Below are 24079 nucleotides of genomic sequence, written 5' to 3'. Positions count from 1 at the left end.
CCGATTATTATCTTACAGTTCTAGGTCAGAGGTCCAATATAGATTTCACAAATCGAGGTGTTGGCAGGGCTGCATTCCTTTTTGGAGGCTTTAGAAAAAGGCTCCCTTCCCTGACTTTTCCAGCTTCTAGGGGCAGCCCGCATCCCTTGGCATGTGGCCCCTTCCTCCATCTTCAAAGCCAGCAACAATGGGTTGAGTCTTTTTCACATGGCATCTCTCTGGTCTTCTCTCTGCCTCCCTCTTTCACTTTTAAGGACTCCTGTGATTAGAGTGGCCCCATCTCAAGATTAGCTGATTAGCAACCTTAATTGCACCTGCAACCTTAATTCTCCTTTGCCACATAAGGCAACACATTCGCAAGTTCTGGGATCAAGATGTGGACATCTTTGGGAGAGCCATTGTTCTACCTATCAGAGCCTCAGGACAGCTTGACCCCCATCAACCGACTCTAAGGATGACAGGATCACCTGGGAGGAAGCTGTGGCTTCCCAAGCCAACATGTTTCCAGGCCCTTTCCTGAGAAATGAAGACAGCCGTCTACCAGTGGCTTAAACAAGAACTCTTGAATGCAAATAAGGAAGAGCGGGTAGTGGCTTAGAACTCTTCAAATTTAGGCTTAAGTAGAGAGACTTTTATATGTTCCCAGGTTTATACGTCCCCTAAAATACGGAAATGAGGTTTGCATTCCTGGGTTCACAGAATGTAATAGTTTATTCACATGCTGACTTGACCCAGTTTTGAGGGCCTGCCTAGAGGCCAGTCACTTCCCCTTCCTGAGCTGTCAATTAAGCCCACACCCCGACCACATCCCCTATCAGGTGCTCATACTCCAGGCTGCTGTGTATCACACTGGTCACTACAGGACCAGGTACCATACAACCAGGGACCACAGCCCCTATGGCCCAGAGCTTGCTGAAGTTACTCAAGTCAGCCAATGCTAAGCCTTCCTACTCAATTTTGTCTGTTCCTTCTCGCAGAATCCACACTAAGGTGCTTGCCCATGGTTCCACTTTCTCCTTTGCCTGTGACTGGCCCCAGTGTTTCCCCCAAGTGGCCCTGCATGGCTCACTGTTTCTCCCCAGGGAGCTGTATGACAAAACTGTAACACTCTTTCCGGTTGCTTTCATGATCCACGTCTGGCCTCACTCAAGGCAATAGGGTTAAAACACAAGGTAAGTGTGTTTAATTGATTTTTCTCACTTTAAAAATTTTGGTTGATTTTTCTCTCCACCAAAGGTTCAGAAAAGACCTTTCTCACTGGGTTCGAGACTAATTTTAATGCAAGAAAGGGAAGTCCAGAAAGGCCTGAGGCAACTCTGCTGAGGGCATCCCTCTGTTCTCTCACCCCTAATACCAAGAGACCCGCTCAGGCCACTCCATATCAGATGGCAGCAGAGAAAGTGCAGGGAAGGGTACTGACTGCAAAGCTGTTCCTTTGGAACTGTCTTTTGATTGGTCCGGAAACCAGCCTCCAGGGTAGGAACAGGAATTCTGACTGGAAGAAACAGCTTCCCCTTCACAAATAACCCATAACTTTCCCCTTGATTGATGAGAAGGAGGCCAGACTCACTTTTATCTCAGGCAGGTCATGTTGAAGAAATGTTAATGATGTCATCAGGTGATGGATTTTCTCCTACCTTCACTCACTGAACCGCGCCAGATCTATCAAGCCCCGTGCAAGGTGGATAGCAGAACACAGAGCTTGACTGCAGGAACAATCCCCTTATAATCAACTTGCAGAGTAAGTGTAATGTTGGTGATGGGGACGCATGATGGGACAGAGCAAAAGTCTTGAAAGTGGTGCCCATGAGCCCGATCTAGCCTACAGGGGTATGTGTGTGTGTGTTAAGCTCCCACATAGCTTCTTACTGGGTTTGTTTGTTGTGGGGTTTTTTTGCTAATTTTTCCCAACATTTTATTATGAAAATTTTCAAATGCACACCAACACTGATTCATTAACATTTTACTAAGCTTGATGTATCACATATCTATCTTTCCATCCATCCCTCCATCCATCCATTAATCCATCTTATTCTTAGTTCATCTCAAAGTAAATTGCAGACATCCCTAAACTTCCTCCGAAATACTTCAGGATGATTGTCATTAACTAGAGTTCAATGTTTGTTAATAGATTTTTGTATACAATTTACATACATCGGAATATATACTTTTTCAAGTGTACATTCACTAGGTTTTGACAAATGCATGTATCAGTATAATCCAAACCCTATGAAGATATAGAATATTACTACCATACCTGAAAGGGTACTCACTCCCTTCCCAGTCAATCCCTGCCCTCATCGTGCGTTAATTTTGCTTGTTCTAGAATTTCAAATAAAAGGGCGTATGGCAATGTGAAAAAAAACAAAAAACAAAAACAAATGACCCCAAACTGCTTCTCAGACCCTTGATGCTCCAGCAAGTCTTTCCGTTCCCAACAAAACTCCTGAATTTCCTTCACCATCGCAAATACTACACCATCTGTCCCAAACTTCCAACCTTTCCTCTCCAGCTTACAAATCACAGTTCCCTTTCCACTCATGAGCCCTGACTCTCTCCAGCATCGTCTCCACACTCGGGGGGAGCAGAAAGCTGGATCCATGTACACATCTGGGCAACCAGCCCATGAATGGGAAGCCCTCCCCCTCACCATTCCCCTCCTATCTCACTCTGTCCCATTCTCCCCCTTTCTCTTTCCCAGGATAGTCTCTTCTCCCTCATTTTTCTCCTACCCACTCAAGCAAGGGCAGCAGTAGATTCTACCCAGAGGCATGGACCTAGGAGAGATACAGACAAAGAAAGCACTCTATTCTTCTGGTGGAGGGAAGTAGAGGGATGTAAACTTTGTCTACACCTGTGTCTCTGCCCTGCTCTGAAGGAGAAGTGGTGCAGTTGTGTTGAATCTGTTGTTTGAGGACTGCTATAGAAATTCCCATGAATACTCAGAGTATTTTCCTTCCCCTAGTCTTGCTTCCAGCTGAATGCTTAGTGGGAACGCCTGTGGTCTCTATGGGAAGATTCATACATAACACTTTGTTTCTGCTGAGGATCGAGGTTCATCCTGCTTCTCCTTCCAGGTCTCCAAGGACTGAGGGACTGAGATTTGGGCTCAGTCCAAGGACTGAGACTCAGTCCTGTGGGACTGAGATTTGGGCTCATACATGCAGCAGAACCCTAGAAGCCACTATAATTCAACATAACTCAAAAGAAAAATGAAGGGCCCAGTGTAAGATCTACACTCAAGAAACACCTGTTGCTTGAGCTTAGTTTAAATGCAACATCGTTCCAACTCATTTCTAACTTTCAAAATGGTTTCTTTCTTCCCAACACAAGATGTGGGCACATTGCTCAGGTTAATTAGCTACCCATTTCACTGCCGCTTCTGGGTTACCAGAAAGTACCTGGAGTTCTTTCTCCTTCAGTCACTGTGATTGTTTCTTGAAGTCCCAGCTCAGATCCTCCTCCCCCTCCCCACACTCACCCCCTTCCCTGGGCGGGGAGCTGGAAATGGGGGAGAGTATTGCTATGGTTAAGAGCTGAGTGCATTCAGCTAGCTCCACTGCCAACTCCGTAACCTTAGGTCAGTTTGCTTAACATCTCCAAGCCTCAGTTACCTAAAAAAATGGGGCTGATGATAATAGTACTGATATTATTTTCTGCACTAATGATTTCTATACTAATAATAGTATAATATTATTTTTGCACTAATTTATGTCCTACAGTAATAATTTTTTTTTTTTTTTTTGGCCACACTGTGTGTCTTGGGGGATCTTAGTTCCCTGACCAGGGATTGAACCCGGGGCCACAGCAGTGAAAGCACCGAGTCCTAACCACTGGACCACCAGGGAATTCCCCACCTACAGTAACAATTAATGATTTCAGCACTATAGTAATAGTACTGATACTATTTTCTGTACTAAGAATTTCTACACTTTAATGATTTCTGTACTAATAATACAGATATAATAAAAAGTCTGTGCTACTAATAATTTAATAATAATAATTCTGTATAATTTCTCTGCTAATAATATCTGTACTAATAATACTAATAGTTTTCCATAAAATGGGGTGAATAATACTACTGATCTAAGAGAGTTATTCTAAGCATTATATGAGAAAGAACAGGTGAGATATACAGAGCATGACACAGAGTGGTGCTTAATAAATGCTAGCTATTATTATTGTTATTGTTGTTGTTAGGCTTCTAGTCAGTCTCCCCACAGCTCCTGCACCAGAGAAGCCTATGAATAAAACTTAAAACTGCCTTGCTTATTTGCAGCACCATGGATGAACCTAGAGATTATCATACTAAGTGAGGTGAGTCAGACAGAGAAAGACGAACACCCTCTATCACTTCTATGTGGAATCTAAAAAAATGATACAAATGAACTTATTTACAAAACAGAAATCAACTCACAGACATAGAAGGCAAACTTATGGTTACCGAAGGGGACAGGTGGTGGGGGGGAGAGGGATAAATTAGGAGTTCAGGATTAACAGATACACCCTACTATATATAAAATAGATAAACAACAAGGACCTACTGTCTAGTGCAGGAAACTATATTCAATATCTTATAACATGTATATATATATATTCTTTTTCAGATTCTTTCCCATTATAGGTTATTATAAGATGTTGAATACCATATATATATATGTGTGTGTGTGTATATATATATATACATATATATGTGTGTGTGTGTGTATATATATATATATATATACATATATATATATGTATATATATGTGTATATATGTATATGGCCTTACCACAGGGGCTTCATGAGCCCATGTGCCGCCTTTCCACCTGTGGAGAGAATCTGTTCCTGGTGAGAAGAGAAATGGGTATGAGAGGGGTTGGAATGGACCGCACGGTCATGAAGCAGGGGCTTTGTTCTCTCTCTGGGTGGAATGGGAATTTCATTCAGAGGAACAGGGATGACGGTCAGGAGGAAGGAAGGGGTTCAGCTCCCTCGTCTGTCTCTCCACCTTGGAGAGGAACTTAGGCCTTTGCCCCAGAGAAAGACATCTCAGGAGTAACGGAGGGTCCAGAAGCAGTAGAGCAAGATACCTAGAGAGATCCAGGGTCTGGAGCAAAAATAAATATTGCAAGTTTTTATGGCCATAGTGGGTGGATTTGGGGTGGGAATGAAGGGAGTTAACTCTTTGCTATTGTCTTCCTCGCTTCCACTTTCAGGGAGGAGCTTCCTTACTGGGTAGGAGCCGGGCTGGTGTGCCGTAGGTTGGCCCTCTGGATTACGTTTTTTCAATGAGATTTGTAGGGCTTCATTTCACTCCCGGTATTTTATTTAAAATAGAACCATTCCTGAAACTATTTTGAGTAGAAGTTCGTGAATTAATATCAACGATTCCCCATGTTTTTAGAAATAAAAGAACAGAAAAATCAACATGTATGATTCCCCCACTTTGGTTTTCTGCTTCCAGTCTGGCAGTGCCCAGGTCTGTTTCCTCAGAAGCCAGGAACAGTTAACAAACACACTTTCCCTCCAGGCCTCCTGCAGAAGTGGAGGTACAATACATTCCTTCTGTGTTCATCCACAACACACCTCTGAACTGAATGTTGAGAACTAATAAACAGTCTTCACAAAACAAATGCAGTTTTCCATAAAAGATAATACAGGATGATTTCATTTATACAAAGTATCTAGAAAAGCAAATTTGTAGAGACTGAAAATAGATCAGCAGCTGCCTAGGGCTGAGGGTAGGAGGGGGATTACCTGAAAATGGTCATGAGGAAATATCTGGGGCAGTGGAAATGTTCTGAAACTGGAGTGTGGTGACGGTTGCATTGAATCTCAAACTTACAGTGGGAGGATTTTATGATATGTAAATTATGCCTCAATAAAGCTGTTTAAAAAAAAAGGTAGTGTAGGTAACTAACTGGTTTAAATTGGAGTGCCAAATAACACAGTGGTTAGTTAGTAACTACATTATGGTCCTGGCTATTTGCAAACCATGTGAGTTGGAGAAAATAACTTCCTATCCCTCAGCCACAATCTCCACACGTGTAAAATGGGAGATGACAATGCACATCTCTAAAGCAGAACACCAATTAAATGGGATAACTTGCAGAAACCATTCAGCTCCACAGCTGGCACAAAGCCACTGCTTCTTGAATATTATATTTTATCCCAGAACTAGGAATGTGGGGATAGCCTACAGGGAGGTGTGAGTGTTAATCGTTTCTTACTTTGGAGGGAAGTTCACTCTGGATATCTTAATGAGAATGATCTGGAAAGATCTGCTGTAACACTGTTTCCAGCCTCTTAGGCCCAGCAATGCCTCTGTGTCCAATGGTTCCACAGTTCCACACTCCCCTTCCAGGTATCCCTGGACATTCTTTCACCTCGTCCTGGGTCAAGTTGTGAAAATAACAGGAATGAGATTTGTTACCAAATGATGCTCTGGGATCCTTGGTGACTGTCCCAAGCTGACCGCCCTATGAGACGCTCTAAGGGAGATGTGATCTGGGCAACAAGATGTGCACAAGGGTCCTTATCTCCTGAGAGATGCCTAGATGAGCCCAGAAAAGTCAAATCTGATTTGACTGCTGGGATCAAAATAGGATAACTGGGATTTGCTTCTAGAAAGAGGCAGTGTGGGAGGAAGGTGTGTGGTTCCAAGACCAGTTGGGAGGGCTTGTTCTTTCCTTGCATGTGGAGGACACTTTATTCTAAAGTGTTCAGGGACAAGGATGAACAGAATGAAGTAGGAGTCATCCTTGCACGAGAAGCATATAGTTGCACCACGCACACCTTCACATTTCCCATTCTCAGTCTGTTCTTGGCACGCTGACCTGCTCATTTATTCATTCAACATACATGTACCAAACTCCTGCTATATGCTCGGGGCTATGCTAGACAAGGTCCTTGCCCTCAGAGACCTTATCTTCTAGTGGGAGACACAGACGGTGAGCAGGAAATGAAATGATCTATACATGAGTGCTAACAAGGGTAGGGTAGGCAGGAGGCCAGGTGGCTGGTTTAGATCAGGTGATCAGGAGGACCTCTCTGAGGAAGTGACAATTTAGCAAAAGCTTGAGAGACCAAAAGAAGCAAAGATCTGGAAGAAGGGCATTCCTGGGCGAAGAAAGAGAATGTGCAAAGGCCCTGGGGCAGGTGTGAGTTCTATGTGTTCAAGAAGCAGAAAGAAAGCAGTGTAGCTAGAGTGGAGTGAGAGGAAGTCACGGTGGTAGGAGATGAGTTCAGGGTGGTGGTCAGGGCCCACACCTGTTGGCCTCACTGGCCACTGGAAACATGGATTTCATTCTAGATGTGATGGGAAGCCGTTTGGAGTGTTTGGGGACAGGGGAGACAGGTGATGTGATGTGTAGAAGATTATTCTGGCTGTGTAGAGAACAGACTTCCAGGTGCAGGAACTTTCTCACTAAACTACTAGTACAAAATTCCACACCAGAGTGAACAGCCCCTTCTACCTGAGACAACAAGGCAAAAAGCACACACACAATGTCTTATAACTGGCATCTCCTACTCTCCATGTCCTGATGTTGTGGTACTTGGCAAATCAAAAGTAATTTAAAAAACTCTGACGGTTTGACATTTGGAATATTGAAAGCAATCTGGAAAATCCTGATAGCCAGCGTTTGTGTTCTCCATCACTAGCTGCAGAAACAGATTGTCAGGATGGATTTCAGTAAGATCATCGGAGTGAGTGTATCTGCGTAGATCAGCTCATCTGTAGCACCATTAATGAGCATTTGGTGATACACTCTTTAACAGACTCTAGCAGTGAGTCTATACTGATTAGTTCACCTTTTTTCCCCAGAGCCTTACAGAGGTCAAATACAGTGTGATGGTGTTTCATACCATTACACCAAGGGTTTCTGCTTTAATTGGCTCACCTGTTACTGATAAAGGCTTTAAAGTATAAGCAAAAGTAATAATGGCCAAGAGCTAGGTAGAAGTACAAAACCTGGACACTATCCTAGAAATCTGAAATAAAAATAAATGCAGATTATCAGTAGAATAATGTCCAAATGTCTGGACAAATCTGATAATCTTACAGGTTGAGGTCCTAATTATGCTGTATTGTTGGACTTTCTTAAGCCAGCAGAAGCTTCAACAATAACTCTTATCAGAAGGCAAATGTTCATTAATTTAAATGACTAATTAATTTACCATGTAATAGTCCATCTGATTCTCCTTTTCCAGCTCCAAAAGCACAGTCACATGCCCCAGCTTGGAACAAGAATCTCTTGTTTAGGGCTCCAGCCAAAGGACTCTACAAAGTAGCCTCACTCCCCAGAGTATGGCCACGAGGATTTATGCAAGTTTAGCCTCTAGCACAGGGGGCGGAGAGTCCAACTTGGCAATATCTATTTATGAACAGTCATCAGAAAATTCATGTAAAAAAAAAAAAAAGAAAAAAAGAAAATCAAAATAACAATGCCGCAGCAACTCAAATAAAATGACTTCTCTCCCTTCCATTACATGAAACCTTCTTTCCCCCTGCAACTGACTGTGCTCGTATTACACACAAGGTTGTGCTGTTTAACAACCTTCCGCCTACCTGGCTCCAGGGATCACACTATAACCAATGTAGCGGGGTTCTCCTTTCTCCATAGCTGATAAGGAGAAAGGGAAAGTGTAGAAGTTTCGTGCTCAACCTTGAACTTGCACTGAGGCAATGTGGCTGGCACATCTCCCAAAGAGGATCTGTGGCACCAGCACCTTTCTAGACAGAAACCAGATTTGCCATATTGGTGTGAGGCCAGACTTGCCTATTTGACTGGCTGGAAGTTTCTCTAACACTATGCTCAGCAAAAACCAAGTGTTTCCTGGAGGTAAGATTGAGATAGTTTTTGCTGAAGCTGTTTTTCTGGTTATGTGTCAGCTCCTGGGAGTAATTTGGATGAAACTTGTAAGAAATATATTTTCAAGGCCTGAAAACACAAAATTTGCTGGATTTAAGGTAGGCTTCCTAATGAGGGTATTATGAGAACCCAATGCAAACCTGCCCTCCTGGGCTCCATTTTGGTCAACCCATAATATTCAGGAGTTATATCATTTCTCTTTCCAAACTCCCGATGGCATTTCCCAGTAACTGTACTTTTGAAATGAAAATGCAGGTGGCAGAGTAAGTATCAAGTTAATGATATTTCGCTCAAAGTCAGGATAGTGTACTGACTTCCAAGCATGGTTTTTGATGGGGATGAAAGGAATAAACTTCAGAGAAAGGTAAGATGTTATGGACTTTCCATCTCACCAACTGCCCTACCCTAAAATACTGTCTCCTGCAGAGTAGGTCTTGATATAATGCCTTATGTGTTTATGAACCCCTCTCTAGAATTTTTGTGTCCAGTCCTTACGCCATTCCTGTATAACATCACATGGAACTAGCCTTCATGGCAGAGTCTTTCAGAGCCTAGTAGCTAAACTGGGGGAAGAGAAGCTTAATACCTTCCGCAGTTTCCTAGCACACCCGCCTCCCTCCAGCCTGAGTCAGGGGGATAGAAGGGACTACACAGCACATCCAGCTCCAGGGTAACAGCTCAGCTTCTAAGGCCCTCCCACATCCCTTCCAGATCTGAAGTTCTGAATTCCTGGCCTGCAGAGCTGCCCTGTCTCACGGTTGGGTCCACACCACTTGAGAAGGGTCAGAAGACTTCAGGGTGATACAGTTCGTCCCCATGTCCCCAACAGAACTGACTGCACCTGAACCACAGGTGCAGAGATAGAAGGCATGGTGGCCCTTCTCCAGTCCTTGGTCGTCTTTAACTACCCTCCTCATACTCCCCCTCTGCCTCCCAGCCTAGGTATCAGGAAAGGTTATCTGTGACCAAACAGGGAAACTAACAATTCCTGCTGATATGCTCTGCCTTTAAAGGTCCTCCCCTGGGTGCTCTTCCGAACAGTGCAGAAAGCTGCAGGGAACAGAGGAGCACTTTGCTTCAGGTCAGAAGCTGGCCAAAGGGCGCCAAGGGGTCAGGGTGGACCATGGTCCACTGAGCTCTCCCGATACCCTGTTCAGCAGAGGGGACTGAGGTGGCATAAATAACATTTAGAAGTCATGAAACCCACTCCCGACCCCCTAGCAGCACTGGCAGTTAATAAATAGTGACCTTGACCTTGAATTTCCCCAAATCATCTAGGGGAGGAAGGAAAAAGATTATCAATTAGGAGTGGCTTGTTTGGCAACCCCGTTTTCTGAAAAACACATGGAACCCCAGAATTCTCTGCCCAAACATCCCCAAGCTTGCTTCCAGGCCCAGAGCCGGCCTTTCCCAGGTCGGTCTTTCTAAGGGTGACCCCAAGACTGGTATGTACACCCCAGGCTTAAGGAGTCAACTAAGAGTGGGTATGGGGAGTGGGGGAGGAACTTTGACATATGTGCTGGGGAGTCCATATGAGTATAGAAGGGGTCCCTGCTGATGTGGAGAGGGCCAGAGTGGAGAGTGGGAAGGGACAGGGAAGCAAGATGAGGACTGAAGCATGGGCTGGCCTCTCCCATGCTGCCATGTTCTGGCAAGGAACTCTAAGGAGTCCAAGCATTCTAAATTCAAACCTGGACTTCCAGGTTGCCTGAGGTATTTTTGTCAAGGTAGGAGGACAGAACATATTTTATTTAATGATTTGTTCGCTTGATTTATAATATTTAGACATATGGTTTGTGGGCCTCCATTTGTGCTCTTGTCTTGGGGCCTACCACACCCCACGCCCCAGCCGGCTACCTTCTGGGAGAGAAGCCTTCACAGCCCACACAGCTCAGTGGTCCAGCTGAACCCACATGCTAAACGGCCTCGCATCTGTCCTACTCTTCAAACTGCCCTATTTTAGCTCCTAAGAGCGGTTAGTGGTTAGATCATACAGGCCATTGAGTTAAGGATTCATCCTTAGGGCCACATGTTTTGGACAAACCCTGTATTAGTTTCCATGTCTGTGTTGCTTAGGGTGTTAAAAGTATACGTTTTATCTAGTTCTAGGGACCATTACATCAATTTAACTGAACCAGGAGCCTTGGAGACATGCCTGAAAAAAATGAGGTGGTTCATATTTGGCTGACAACCCGATTTTCTTTTTACCGAGAGCAGCGTGTGCCGGCTGAGGAAGAAGAGAACAATGTCAGGCACAGCAGGCCCCAGAAGGCAACTTGGGGGGAAAAGGGGATGAAGCAACTGACCGCTAGGAGAGAGACTTTTGTTTTTGTTTTTGGCCGTGCCACAAGGCATGAGGGATCTCAGTTCCCCAACCAGGGATCGAACCCGTGCCCCCTGCAGTGGAAGCTTGGAGTCTTAACCACTGTCCCTAGGAGAGAGATTCTGAAGAAAGATTAGAGGTATATACAGGTATTTTTAGGGAAATTTTCTATATGTTCTGAGGAACTTGCCTAACTTTCCGTAAGAAAAGTCAGTGAACTCTCCATTATTCGAGACTGTTTAGGGATTTGGATTTCTTTCTTTGTTTTGGAGAAGGGTGACCGAGGGAGGGGACCCAGTGCCGGGTCTGGCCTGAAGATGATCTTGGAGTGACAACAGGAGCTACAAAGGGACCATTCGGGTTAACTAAGTAAAAGTTTCTCTTTCCCCAGAGCTGACTGTGTGAAGGCTTTAAAGGGCCTATGTGACGACCACATAGCTGAGACCGAACCCGGGGCGGTGGCCACAGGCTCATTCGGGGCTTCCTGGAAGATGAACTAAGAGAGGCATGAGCAGTGTGCTTGGCCCTGGTCCACCACACTCTCTGCTTTTAACTATGTGCTTTGGTTGTTTTCTTTTCTGTTTTCACTATAAAAGTGAAAATGAAAATGCTCCTGAAATAAAATTTGGGAAATATAGAAAAAGTTAAAGGAAAAGAAAAATCATCCATGGTCCTGCCATCTGAATCCCATCAACGTAAACATTTGTTATATTTCCTTCAAGGCTTTATTTTTGGTTCTTTGTATAGGTGGTGTGTGTGTGTGTGTGTGTGTGACAGAGAGAGAGAGGGAGAGAGAGAGAGAGAGAGAGAGAGATTGGTTTTAACATAATTGAATCCAGTTCCCTAAAGCACTGTTTTCAAGGCAACTGGATTAATGTGATTTTAAAGTACTAAAATGAGTCATTTTAGGATTACTGAGCAACTTTATGAGGTTTGGTGAAAACAAAGTTGATTTTCCTTTATCCTGTCATCAGGAATCATCTACTCTAATCTTCAGCTTCTCTTCCATGGTCCATGTTCAGTGGAAAGGATAGCAAGATACAAACAAAGAGATGTAAAGGTAAGAAATACAACTAAGGCACATGTTATTATGACTTCAACACTTAAAATTATTACACAAACCTGAGTCCCTTAATCACAAGAGACCTATTTATGATTAAGGTTAAAGAGGTTAAAAATCAGGTTTAATCATTTGAATGTTCTGCTAAGTCTCGCCATAAAATGGATTGGGATTCAATTTTTGTGGCATAAGTAACTTCATATTTACTTGGTGACTTTTCTCAAAGATGAGCAGTGGATGAGATCCGACAGATCTGAGGATGGAATATCAACAGTATATAAGAAGCATTGTAAGTTGCATTTTCCATTGAGCAAAGACTGGGAATCCAAATTCATTTTGCCACAGTTCCAAAGAGACAAAAATGGACTCTCAGCTCATTATTTTCTCAATGAGTTTGAGAAAATGTCCTGGGGAGAAACATTTCCAGTCAACTCTATAAGCTTTCAGACCCCTAGGCTTTTGCTTATGCAGATCCTAAAACCAAGAAGATCCTATGCTAATTCGTCATCTTTGTAAATCAATATTTAAGGACAGCCAGCTCAAATATCACCACTCCAGGAAGCCCTTCTATATTTTCAAAATATTTGTTTGCATGATCCCTATGTAGCCTTTGTATTATTCTGCCATATGGAACAATGTATTTTGCTTGATAATATTTTAAAATGTTTCCGAGTAACATGTTTAACAGCAGTTCAAAAATCAAGCAATATAGACCAGCATTAAAAGGTCCAGAAATAATAAATGTTAGCGAGGGTGTGAAGGAAAGGGAACCCTCTTACACTGTCAGTGGGAATGTAAATTGGTGCAGCCATTATGGAAAACAGTATGGAGATTCCTCAAAAAACTGAAAATAGAGTTGCCATATGATCCAGCAATCCCACTCCTGGGCATATACCCAGGCAAAACTATAACTCAAAAAGACACATGCACCCCTATGTTCATAGCAGCACTATTTACAATAGTCAAAATATGGAAACAACCTAAATGTCCATTGACAGATGAATGAATAAAGAAGATGTGATATATATATATATATATATATATATATATCTCCACACCCATGCATACACACATACACACACAATGGAATATTACTCAGCCATAAAAATGAATGAAATAATGCCGTTTGTAGCAACATGGATGGACATAGAGATTATCATGCTTAGTGAAGTAAGTCAGAATGAGAAAGACAAATACCATATATCACTTACGTGCAGAATCTAAAATATGACACAAATGAACATATCTATGAAAAAGAAAGAGACTCACAGACATAGAGAACAAACTTGTGGTTGCCAAGGGCAGGGGTGGAGGAGGGAAGCATTGGGAGTTTGGGATTAGCAGATGCAAACTAGTATATATAGGATGGATAAACAGCAAGGTTGTACTGTATAGCACAGGGAACTATATTCAATATCCTGTGATAAACCATAATGAAAAAGAATATGAAAAAGATTGTATATATGTATAACTGAGTCATTTTGCTGTACAGCAGAAATTAACACAACATTGTAAATCAACTACACTTCAATAAAATGTTTTAAAAATAAAAATAAAATAAAAACCAAAATGTACCCCTCCCCAAAAGAAACAAACAAATCAAGCAATATAAATCGTATCCAGCATACAGTCTTTTCCCTGCCCCTCCTCCCACATCTTACAAACACTTCTGTAAGTTTCTCATGCCTTTTCCACAGTTTCTTCATGCAAACATAAACACAAACCTATTATTTCCCCATCCCTGTTTTCTTACACAAAAGGTAGCTTGATATACATATGATTCTTGATATACATACTATTCTGTACTTAGCTCTTTTCATTGTAACTCATCAGTGCATCTTGGAAATCATTCCATATCAGTTCAGAGAGAAATTCCTCATCCCGTTTTAAAAGCCTTTTAAAATTTTTAAAAATCTATTATATGTTGTCTCCTAATATATTTCACCAGTTCCACAAATGATGGTCATTTGGGTTGTTTCCAATCTTTTGCTACACCAATGATGCTTTGTAGACATATGTTAATTTGCATTGAGTATGTACATCTTTGGATAAATTCCCAAAAGCAGAATGGCTGGGTCGGAGACTGGACAATTTTGTAATGTTGCTACATAGTGCCAAGTTGCTCTCCATAGGGTTTCTACCTATTTATACTCTCATCAAAAATATAGAAGAAACCTGTTTCCCCACAGCCGTGCCAACAGAGAGAGAAGGAGGGAGAGAAGGTTTAGGAAAGAATGGTTTGGTATCAAAAGCAACAAGAGGACAATTAGATGAAGACTGCAAAGGCACAGATAATGTCAGACCCGACCTCTCCCCTGAGGTTCAACCAGTCTCTCTCAGAGATACCTAGAGATCTCTCCCAGAGATCTCTGTTAGCTCTAACTGAACACGTCTAACTTGGAATTCATTGACACTGGAGCTTCCTCTTTACTACCAATGGAATCACCATTTTCTGGAGCCTCATTTTCTACCAATGGAATCACCATTTTCTCACATTTAAAATCTTGTAGGAGAGGGTGTGGGTGAGTAGACTTTCACATTTTATTTTACAAACTCTGAATTCATATGCTTTATTTTATAATATGAAGTGTATATTTCTTCTGTAATTTAAAACCAATGATCGTGTACTGCAAAAAAAATTGGAAGTCTGGTTATTTTTCTTTTGGTTTTTATTTATCTATTCAACCACTTTTTATTCTGTTAGCTGCTTTTTTTTACCGCTTTTTTTCTGCCGGGTGCTTATAGTTTAAATAACTTAGCTTTATAAGGAAATTAATCAAGAAAAAACATTACTTCTACTTTATAAATCATTCCTAAGCATTCCCTTCCCTGGCACCACTCTCATACCCACTCCCAGTTTTTAAACCGAAAAGAAATTAAGAAAGAACTCCTAATGAAATGTTTAAGTAATAGTTATTAGAGCTGGGATACTATTTTAGGGCAAATTTATATAGTTAGAATTTATGATAGCTGCATGGTATTTTTATGTGCTAAAATATACTTTTCAACCCACTGAGGTCCTTTCTATAACAAAAGTGCACATTTATATCCATTTTATACCATTTGGAGCAAAATTGTACAAAATTATAGAAGCTTTATAACGGTCATAGCTGCTTTTAGAATCACATTCTCGGTCAAATATATAATTCATTTGTTACCAATGCCTTATTGAAGCATCCTTTTATGGGAAGCTATCATCAACTTTATCACATTTGGCTTTATTTTGGGATTTCCAGGAATTTAATAGAGTAAAAGGGAAAGGCCATCTCCTGGTGCCCTTGACCTTTGTACATTCACCTTTGCACAAATAAGGACACAGTACATTAACGTACCTGACCCATCTTTCCTATATGGCACCAGGCGATAAGCCAGGTAACAAAGGAATATTTTGATGGATCTCATGTGGTTGATTCCTTCAGGTTCAGCTCACAGTTCAGTTCCTTCTGTGCCAACATCTTTCTCGGTCTCACAGCATTTATTCAACTATGTTCCTACTAAGTTGCATTTAGCCTTGTTGCTTTATCAAAATTAGTGAAATATGGGGAAAATATCAACGCAAACACCAGTCAACAGAAGTATAGTTCTCATAAACTTAGAACAATTGAGACACAGAAGGAAATCATTAGCTGGTGAATCTTTAGCCTCAATAATGACGACTCATACTGAGAACTCTCTATGCCTTAGTCACTATTTCTAATCACTTCACATGACTTAATTGAAATAAATGGAGGAGGTGTCATTACTTCTGTTTTTACAGGTAAAGAAAACTATTCCCGATCCATAGGAAGGTAAACAGCCTGACCCAAATTGGAAAGCTGCCTTTAGGCTTTAGATGGTCAACTCTGCTCAGCTGGGATGGAGAGCTCAAATTTAAAGAACGTCTACCAAATTTTGGAATTACAGCTTAAGACTACATCTAAGAGACAAGGCACAATTAGGAATTTTAGACTGTGTTTTAGCTCTCTGGAAATAGAACTCTCGCCTTAAAAAACACAGATCTGTTTTTGAATTTGATACATCTAACGTGGTGTGTATTGAAGTAGGAAACCCTTGTGTTGTTGTGTATGGTTTTTTTTTTTTGGCAGTACCATACGACTTGCAGGATCTTAGTTCCCCGCCCAGGGATCGAACCTGTGCCCCCCCCCGAGGTGGAAGCACAGAGTCCTAACCACTGGACCAGCAGGGAATTCCCATTGTTGTGTATGTTTTTGATGTACATGGAAAGATGTGAATCCCATGGGGACAGGGCACTTGTCTTACAGTTCTCCAGCACCTACAACAATGCTCAGCAAATGTTTGCTGTGAGTGAAAAGAGTAGTGGTTTGGAAACCATGCTGCAACATGCAGACACCCACACCAAGAAGCACTCTATTCAAAGTAAATCCCCCTGTTGATAATGGGGGAGGCTATGCATGGTGGGGGCAGGTGTATGGGAAGTCTGTACTTTCCCCTCAATTTGGCTGTGACCCTAAAACCACTCTAAAAGATAAAGTCTATTAAGAAAAACAAATCCCCCCAAGTTGTAACAATATCTGGAAAAAGTCATCTTAAACACACACACATCTATGTGTATATACAAATAGTTATAAGTATGCCTAAACACACATTTCTAAGTGCATGATAATAAATGCAAAACATATGTCACATCTTAAGCATATAAATACATTTATAGGTGTGTGACAATAAAGTTGAAGTGATGATGATTGTTGCAAAACCTATGCAATTTTTTCTGTTAAAGAGGTGAATGAAACTTCCCTCCTGGCCTCACCAAGACAACCGTGTATAAATTAAAGTAGCAGACAGTTGCCGTTGGCAAATGGTTGCGTACCCCTAAGTTGGAGTATCCCCTCCTCAGAGACTGTCCCCATTTACCATCTTTTCTTAATAGTGCAGTAGCTCTAGAACACTACCCTTGTGACAACATTTGCTTGGAATGTGAGTATACAGATACCTTGTTCAAGCAGAGCCTTACATAGGCTTTCCAGTGACCTATGACCTGGTGGCATAGTTTGAAAGGTTGAGCTGGTTCAGTCAGACTCTCTCTTTCTTTGTTTGCCTCCCTTTCTTTCTCTGGGACTTGAATCCAGAGACTAAGGGGGAAGTTTCCAGTAAGTTGTGGGCAGCACAGCTAAAAGGCGGTTTGGGGGCCTGAGTCAGGATCACGACAAACTAAAGACACTTTGCAAGCTGAAATTATGGAAGGAGGAGCAACTATGAGTAAGTGAGAGAAGCTTGAAGAGACAGAGAAGAACATCCATCCTTGCAGAGAAGCCAGGAAGCCAGAAAAGGACAGAGAGCATATATAAGCCCTATCTTCCTTTGTGTTGTTTTTTTTGCTGGGCTCTGGGGCATATATACCTTTAAAATATTTTTCTCACAAAACAACCCATGTGCGTTTTTTTTCTTTTCTTTTCTTTTTCTCCTTGTTACTAAAGGAGACTAGACTGGAATAGCAGGAGAAAAAAAGTCTCTAACAATGGAGGATATAAAATTTAAAGAAAAAAATAGTATAACTGTACAAGTACAGCAGTCCAGGGCCATAAAGTATAGTGGCAAACGGTGGTTCCATTCAATAGTCCCCAAGGACCGCAGTTCAGTATAACCCTGTGCGATAATTGATATTTATAGTGATGACTTTGAGTCTTCAAGCACAGGCTGCTTGATGTTCAGCATATTTTCAAAAGGCAATGAAGCATGTAGAAAAATTTTCCTTCAGGTTAAAAAAAAAGTTTCAGTGCTTAAACAAGGGCAGGCTCACACAGTTATGTGTTATTTTTTTAGTCTGTTAAATGTATTATTTATTCATACATGCCTTGCCTTGTTCCAGCAAAGATTAAAGATGACTTAAAAGAATACACAAAATCCAATAAGACAGCATAAGTTGACAGTAAGGGGGAAGAAGAAAGAAAACCAGGCTGTGGTCACATTATTGATCCAGGAGATTCAGTTATCAGCAAAGCTCCCTTCTGTGGATCACCTCACTCCTTGATAGATCATGGGACACCATAACTAGTATTACTCATTACTTAATCATTTTTAAATCTGGAGAAAGGTCAGGGCTTATCTTCTGAATGTAAAAACCAAATTGACACTGGAAGAAAGAAAGAAAAGAAAAGATTGGCTTGTATCAGAGAAAATATAATCATAAGTTTATATAAACGTGCACTTAATAAGCTGTCAATCTAAACATATGTTTAAGTAATTCCTGTTTTTATTTTGGTAAAATAATTGTTATAGCAAAAAAGTTATATTAATCAGAAATAGCATCAGGGACTTCCCTGGTGGCGCAGTGGTTAAGAATCCGCCTTCCAATGCAGGGGACATGGGTTTGAGCCCTGGTCCGGGAAGATCCCACATGCCGCGGAGCAACTGGGCCCATGCGCCACAGCTACTGAGCCTGTGCTCTAGGCCCTGCGAGCCACAACTACTGAGTCCACATGCCACAGCTAAGGAAGCCCGCGTGCCTACAGCCCATGCTCCGCAACAAGAGAAGCTGCTGCAACTAGAGAAAGCCCGTGCGCAGCAACGAAGACCCAACGCAGCCAAAAATAAAAAGATAAATAAATAAATAAATTTATATAAAAAAAAGTAGCATCATATCACATTATCCCACTGTTGAAATTCTCTGCAATATCCTTTTCACAAATCAATATTAACATATTAGAAGAACAAAGAATGTTTGAAGTTGACTTAAACTCTCTATACAAATGTAATTCATAAAAAGGCAAGAATTTTTTTAGAAGAGAAACTCACGGTTACCAGAGGGGAAAGGGAGGGAGGGATGAATTAGGAGTTTGGGATGAACAGATACACACTACTATACATAAAATAGATAAAACAACAAGGACATACTGTATAGCACAGGGAATTATATTCAGTATCTTATCATACCTATAATGGAAAAGGATCTGAAAAAGAATATATATATATATATATATATATATATAACTGAATCACTTTGCCATACACCAGAAACTAACGCAACATTGTAAATCAACTATACACCAATTTAAAAAAAAAAATTAAATAGCAAGAATTTTTCCAGGATCCTGGTTTGGACAGGCTCCTAAGGTGTGCTCCCATTCATAATGGGCCTGCATAAGGGGAAATTTTTTCTAATAGGCATTCCTACTACAGAGTCACTGCTTAGAGGGTAAAAGTTTGGGCTTCAGAGTCAGACAAATATATAGATTTGATGCATGGTAGCTGAATGATATCTCGGGCAAGTTACTTCAAACTCTCTCAACTTAGTTTCTTAACTGCAAACAAAGTTAATAGGGCTGTATGGAAGATGGAATAAGATATTGTACAGTAAGCACTTAGCTCAGTATCTGATACTTACTGAACCTAATAAATGATGCCTGTTATGGTAGAAAGAGCGATTACCCAGGACATCTCACATTGATGTGACGCAAGCCTGAATGCATCTTGTTAGTGTCTTTCATTAGTGTCTTGTTAAAGATTTCTGCCCTCATTTTTCCATTAACAAATTTTTCTTTAATTGTACTGTGGTGAACGCATTCTGATGTTCTTTCATGGTACTGACGTGGAAACTCGTTTCATTGCCCTATATTATCTTCTTACTAATTATTTTCCAAAATACATGAGCAGTGATTTTTTTTTTCACTGATGGATTCATATGGGGATTTGAGCTTTGTATTCATCTTGATTTTTTCTTTCATTCCTTTTCATTCCGCCCCAGATAAAACGCAGTTAATCATGCCAACTTCTGTATAAAGTCTCATCTGACTAGCTCCATCATGTGTCTAGAATGAGTTTTACAATTTTGAAAGTTGCTTTCCCTTCATTGCTACTATGATCTTGAGATCATAAGAATAAATATCTGGTAAGATATTGAGTCCTCTGAAAAATAGGTGAAGTCAAGAAAATTGGAAAAACTTTCATTTTAAAAAGTGAGGATTTTTTTAGGGGGTGCAACTTGGCCGAAAATCTTTGGTGACCATGGTTTATCATTCAAACTAGGCCTGCTGGGAATGCAAGAGGGGTGCACTTTATCATTTCATTGAGATAAAGGCATAAGCCCGGCTCCCCCAAGTAAACCAGGATGTATGGTCACCCCAGCCAAAACTGACAAGGTACCTTCCTAAGATGGGGATGGAGCAGGGGAGGGCTTGAAGGGATTCTTCATGAAATTATAGGCTCTTCCACGTCATCACACACTTTATTCTATGCTCAAACTGTGAATTAGTGGGTTTTGCTTTGAGAATCCAAGAACTTCTCTGCTTTTAGTATCAGACTCAGTTCTAATCCCTATGACTCAAGAAAAACACAATAATAGAGACAAAGATCCAAAGAAGCATAACTAATATGATCAAGAGATGTGGGTCCTAATGTTCTGGCAGTTACCGAATCTTTGAGGATTTGATGAAAGCTATTAACTCTCCCTGAAGAAAAGGACACACACAAACAGCCTCCAGGAGTTGGCATGCAATTCAGAGGGCCAAGGACCATCTGATCTCACCCAGGGATCTAGGTCTGAATCCCTAATCAGAAGGGAAAGGAAAAAGGAACCAAAATTTGTTGACCATCTTTGCACACATTTCATTTCAGACTTACATCAATCTATTTTATAGATAAGGGCACTGAAACTCAGAGAAATTAAGATCTTACAGCCAGTTAAGTGGAAAAACCAGACTACAAATTCAGGTTTATGTGCATGAAATCTCATATTTTAAGTACTGCCCAGACATAGGCATTAATCTATATATTTATATTTAATCTGGAAAGGAATTACATTACAAAATCATGAAAAATGAACACAAGCAGACATCTTCATCAAAGTCCCACCTACTAGAGCTGGGAATACTTCTGGAAACTGGAAAGAGATTATTAGGGCAAATAAAAGTAAGCACTTTAAAAAAAATCTCAAATGCTAATACAATTGACAACCAGTGTCAAGGTAGTTTTAGATAAATCCAAGACTGATAGGTTGGTGATGGATTATTAAGAGATTTTCAGTGTTGCATATCCTTAGGTTAACCTTGGGGAAAACAACTACATCTTTGCCTGTATCCCTCAAAGCCCATCTCAGTCTGATTACTAATCAGGGTTGCATGGACAGGATGGTGGTTGAAGCAATGTGTCAATTCCAACCGAAGTAGTGTTTTTTGTGTAACTGGTAAGCTCAGATTTCCCTTTTGGTAACCTCTGTTCATTAGTTGTTTTTCTTTCGCGGTGAGCCTAGTTCCTCCATCAGGGATTGAACCTGGCGCCGGCAGTGAAAGCGCTAAGTCCTAACCATTGGACCGCCAGGGAATTCCCTGTTCCACTAGTTCTTAAAATGCCTGATTGCATTTTGAAGCTGACATACCTCTGAGACATGGAATCAGATTTACCTGAGAATAATGTATCACATCTTAATGTATTTAGCCAATGATCACGCCTGTGTGGACCTAGTTCATAATGAGTGTTCAACAGATGTCTCGTGGTTTCCCGTCCAGTCTGTGCTACAGAATGCTACCAGATGAATTACCTAACCTATAGCTCCAAATATGGCAGTCCCTTGCACAAAACTAATGTTACTTCTTATTGTATTTGTATCTTTCCTGTAATTATTTATTGTTTTAAAATCTATCTTTTGTTTCCCTCCTTCTAAAATTGTAAGCTTGGTGAAGGCAGAGACCACTGTATTCACAGTGGCCATGATGACCTATGGTAGGCATTCAATTACATTTATTTGCCTAACTGTGGATGATTACTACGAGAATTTGGTCAACATGTTTTTTAAAAAAAAATTTGGTCAACATGATGTTCTTTCAGTTTTTAAGATGGAGATATAATTCACATACTGTAAGATTCACCCTTTTAAAATGTACATTTCAGTGGTTTTTAGTATATTCACGAAGTTGTGCAATCATCACCACCATCTAATTCCAGAATATTTTCACCAATAAGAAAACACACACCTGTTAGCAACTACTTCCATCCTCCCCTCTCCCAGCCCTTGGCAATCAATAATTTACCAATTTCTGTCTCTATGGATTTCCCCATTCTCTATTTTCATATAAATGGAATCATATAAAACGGGATCTTTTTTTCTGGATTCTTTCACTTAATATTTTCAAGGTTCATGTTGTAGCATGTGTTAGTACTTCCTTCCTTTTTAAAGGCTGAATGATATTCCATTCTACGGATACACTACATTTTGTTTACCCATTCTAGACAAGAGGATTTTTAACATCCATTCCAACTCCAGGATCCTTTATTCAAGTGAAGGGCTACCACCAAAGTTCATAAAGTAAATCACAGTAAATCATTATGCTTCATAGTTTTTCTGTGCCCTGAAGTTTTCAAGTCTTACCTACCACAGATCCAGAGAGGACCATCTTGTTATAACCAACCAAGTTTACTTCCTGAACCCTGAAAACAATAACATCAGACCCTCTACCTTTATTTCAGGATTCTGCTTACCCTCCCCCCCACTCCAATCTTCTCCTCACTGCCCACCTGATTTCTTGATTGTAATGCTAATTGCTCGCGGCAGATTTGTGTTGACTGAGATTGGATGGTGCGTTCTTCCCACGCCTCTCTCCCCTGTCCTTGGCCTCACTGCACGTGCAACTCCTTCACCATCAAAATTCCCCCTCCGCGCCTCCCCCTCAAAAAGCCTTCCTTTGTTTTCCAAGGAAATTCAGGTAAAAGAAAGGGTGGGGGAAACGATATTTTTGACTTTCCTCACAATCCAGACGTTGGAAAGAAAAAGGATTTCCTTTGGGCTGCTGCCACGACTCTGATCTTTTATGCTGATAAAATATTTCCTTCTTTAAAAAAAAAAAAGTTATGGGAAAAATCATACCACTTCAGCTACACTTACTCTAACTTTCGCGTTTAAAAGAAAAAAAAATTTTAGAAGTTTACCTCTCTTTCACAGAGTGGTTTTCTTCTTACCAGTTCAAGTCATGCCACCGGGAGCGAGCTGGGTCAGCAGCGCTCTTTGGAGGCTGGCGTGGAGGAGGACTACAGGATCCAGAGGGCTTTGGAAACTCCAGCAGCTCCAAGCTTGTTGGCTACTACGGTTTCCCTGAGGAGTGACGCTATGAAAACAAACCCTGATTGGTCAGGCCTGAGCTGAATTCTCCATTTATGGACAGATTGCCCTGCCCGAGCCGAGGCTCAGCCAGAGGAGTACGGAGAAGGTGGCCGAAGGAAGAGGAGCGAGGCAGGGCAGCTAGTCGGACGCGCGGAGAGCATTGCACTCACCTAGGCGGGCGGCGAGCGCCCGGTCCGGGTGGACCCCTGCCCTCCGCAATATGCGCCCCGCCTGCTAAGCCGCCTCCTGCTCGCCCTCACCTACCGCCGCCGATCCCGCCTGGATGGAGTCCCCCCAGGGTTCCCATTGGTTCCTGTGAGTGCTTGGGTGTCGAGAGCCTGTTTTTGGCGAAGGGAACCAACTTTTGAAGTTCGCCCAGGAGACTGCGTTCCAGCCCCAGCTCCCCGGCAGCCGGACCCGGCAGAGGCGCGACCGCGGCGCGAGTCACCATGGTGAGTTGGCCGCGCGGCGTCCCGGGACGCCTGACCCAGGGATGGGGCGGGAAGCCCGGGAGCGGGGCACCCACCTTGGGCGCGCTGCCGAGGCCAGGGGTGGAGAAGCTGGACGCGAGAGTCGGCACGTCGCGAGCCCTTATTTCCTGCAGCTTTCGCTCAACCGGGGCTGGGGGAGACGGAGTGAGGGGCCAAGGAAAACTTTTCTTTCAAGTCACTTTCGGCGTCGCCAAACTTTTCGTGGCCGGGGTGGCTATGGCTGCCAGCTGTCGGAAGCCGGAGTGCGGGGAGATCGGCGTTCAGGGGCACGGCCCGCCGGGGGGGCATCAATTCCCTC

At 41.9% G+C, this 24079-nt stretch overlaps 2 protein-coding genes across 3 annotated transcripts in view; one reads left to right on the top strand and one right to left on the bottom strand.

Annotated features, from left to right (window-relative positions):
- Positions 1-23207, bottom strand: part of FAM81A (family with sequence similarity 81 member A) — a 125033-nt gene extending 101826 nt beyond the window's left edge. Inside the window, exon 1 of one of the 2 annotated variants that reach the window (XM_082388172.1) lies at positions 23119-23207. The gene's annotated coding sequence lies outside the window, so the exon portion shown is untranslated. The remainder of the gene's footprint in view (positions 1-23118) is intronic. The other variant, XM_082388168.1, reaches the window with a different exon arrangement.
- A 148-nt stretch (positions 23208-23355) lies between these two features.
- The window catches only part of MYO1E (myosin IE), a 200620-nt gene continuing 199896 nt past the window's right edge, over positions 23356-24079 (top strand). Inside the window, exon 1 of the mRNA XM_082388011.1 lies at positions 23356-23742. Within this exon, the coding sequence (XP_082244137.1) occupies positions 23740-23742 (3 nt within the window). The 5' untranslated portion in view covers positions 23356-23739. The remainder of the gene's footprint in view (positions 23743-24079) is intronic.

Source organism: Balaenoptera borealis (genome assembly GCF_965194805.1).
Source record: "Balaenoptera borealis genome assembly, chromosome: 3".
In the NCBI taxonomy this organism is placed as follows: Eukaryota; Metazoa; Chordata; class Mammalia; order Artiodactyla; family Balaenopteridae; genus Balaenoptera; species Balaenoptera borealis.
This window is presented reverse-complemented; position numbering and strand designations above follow the sequence as displayed.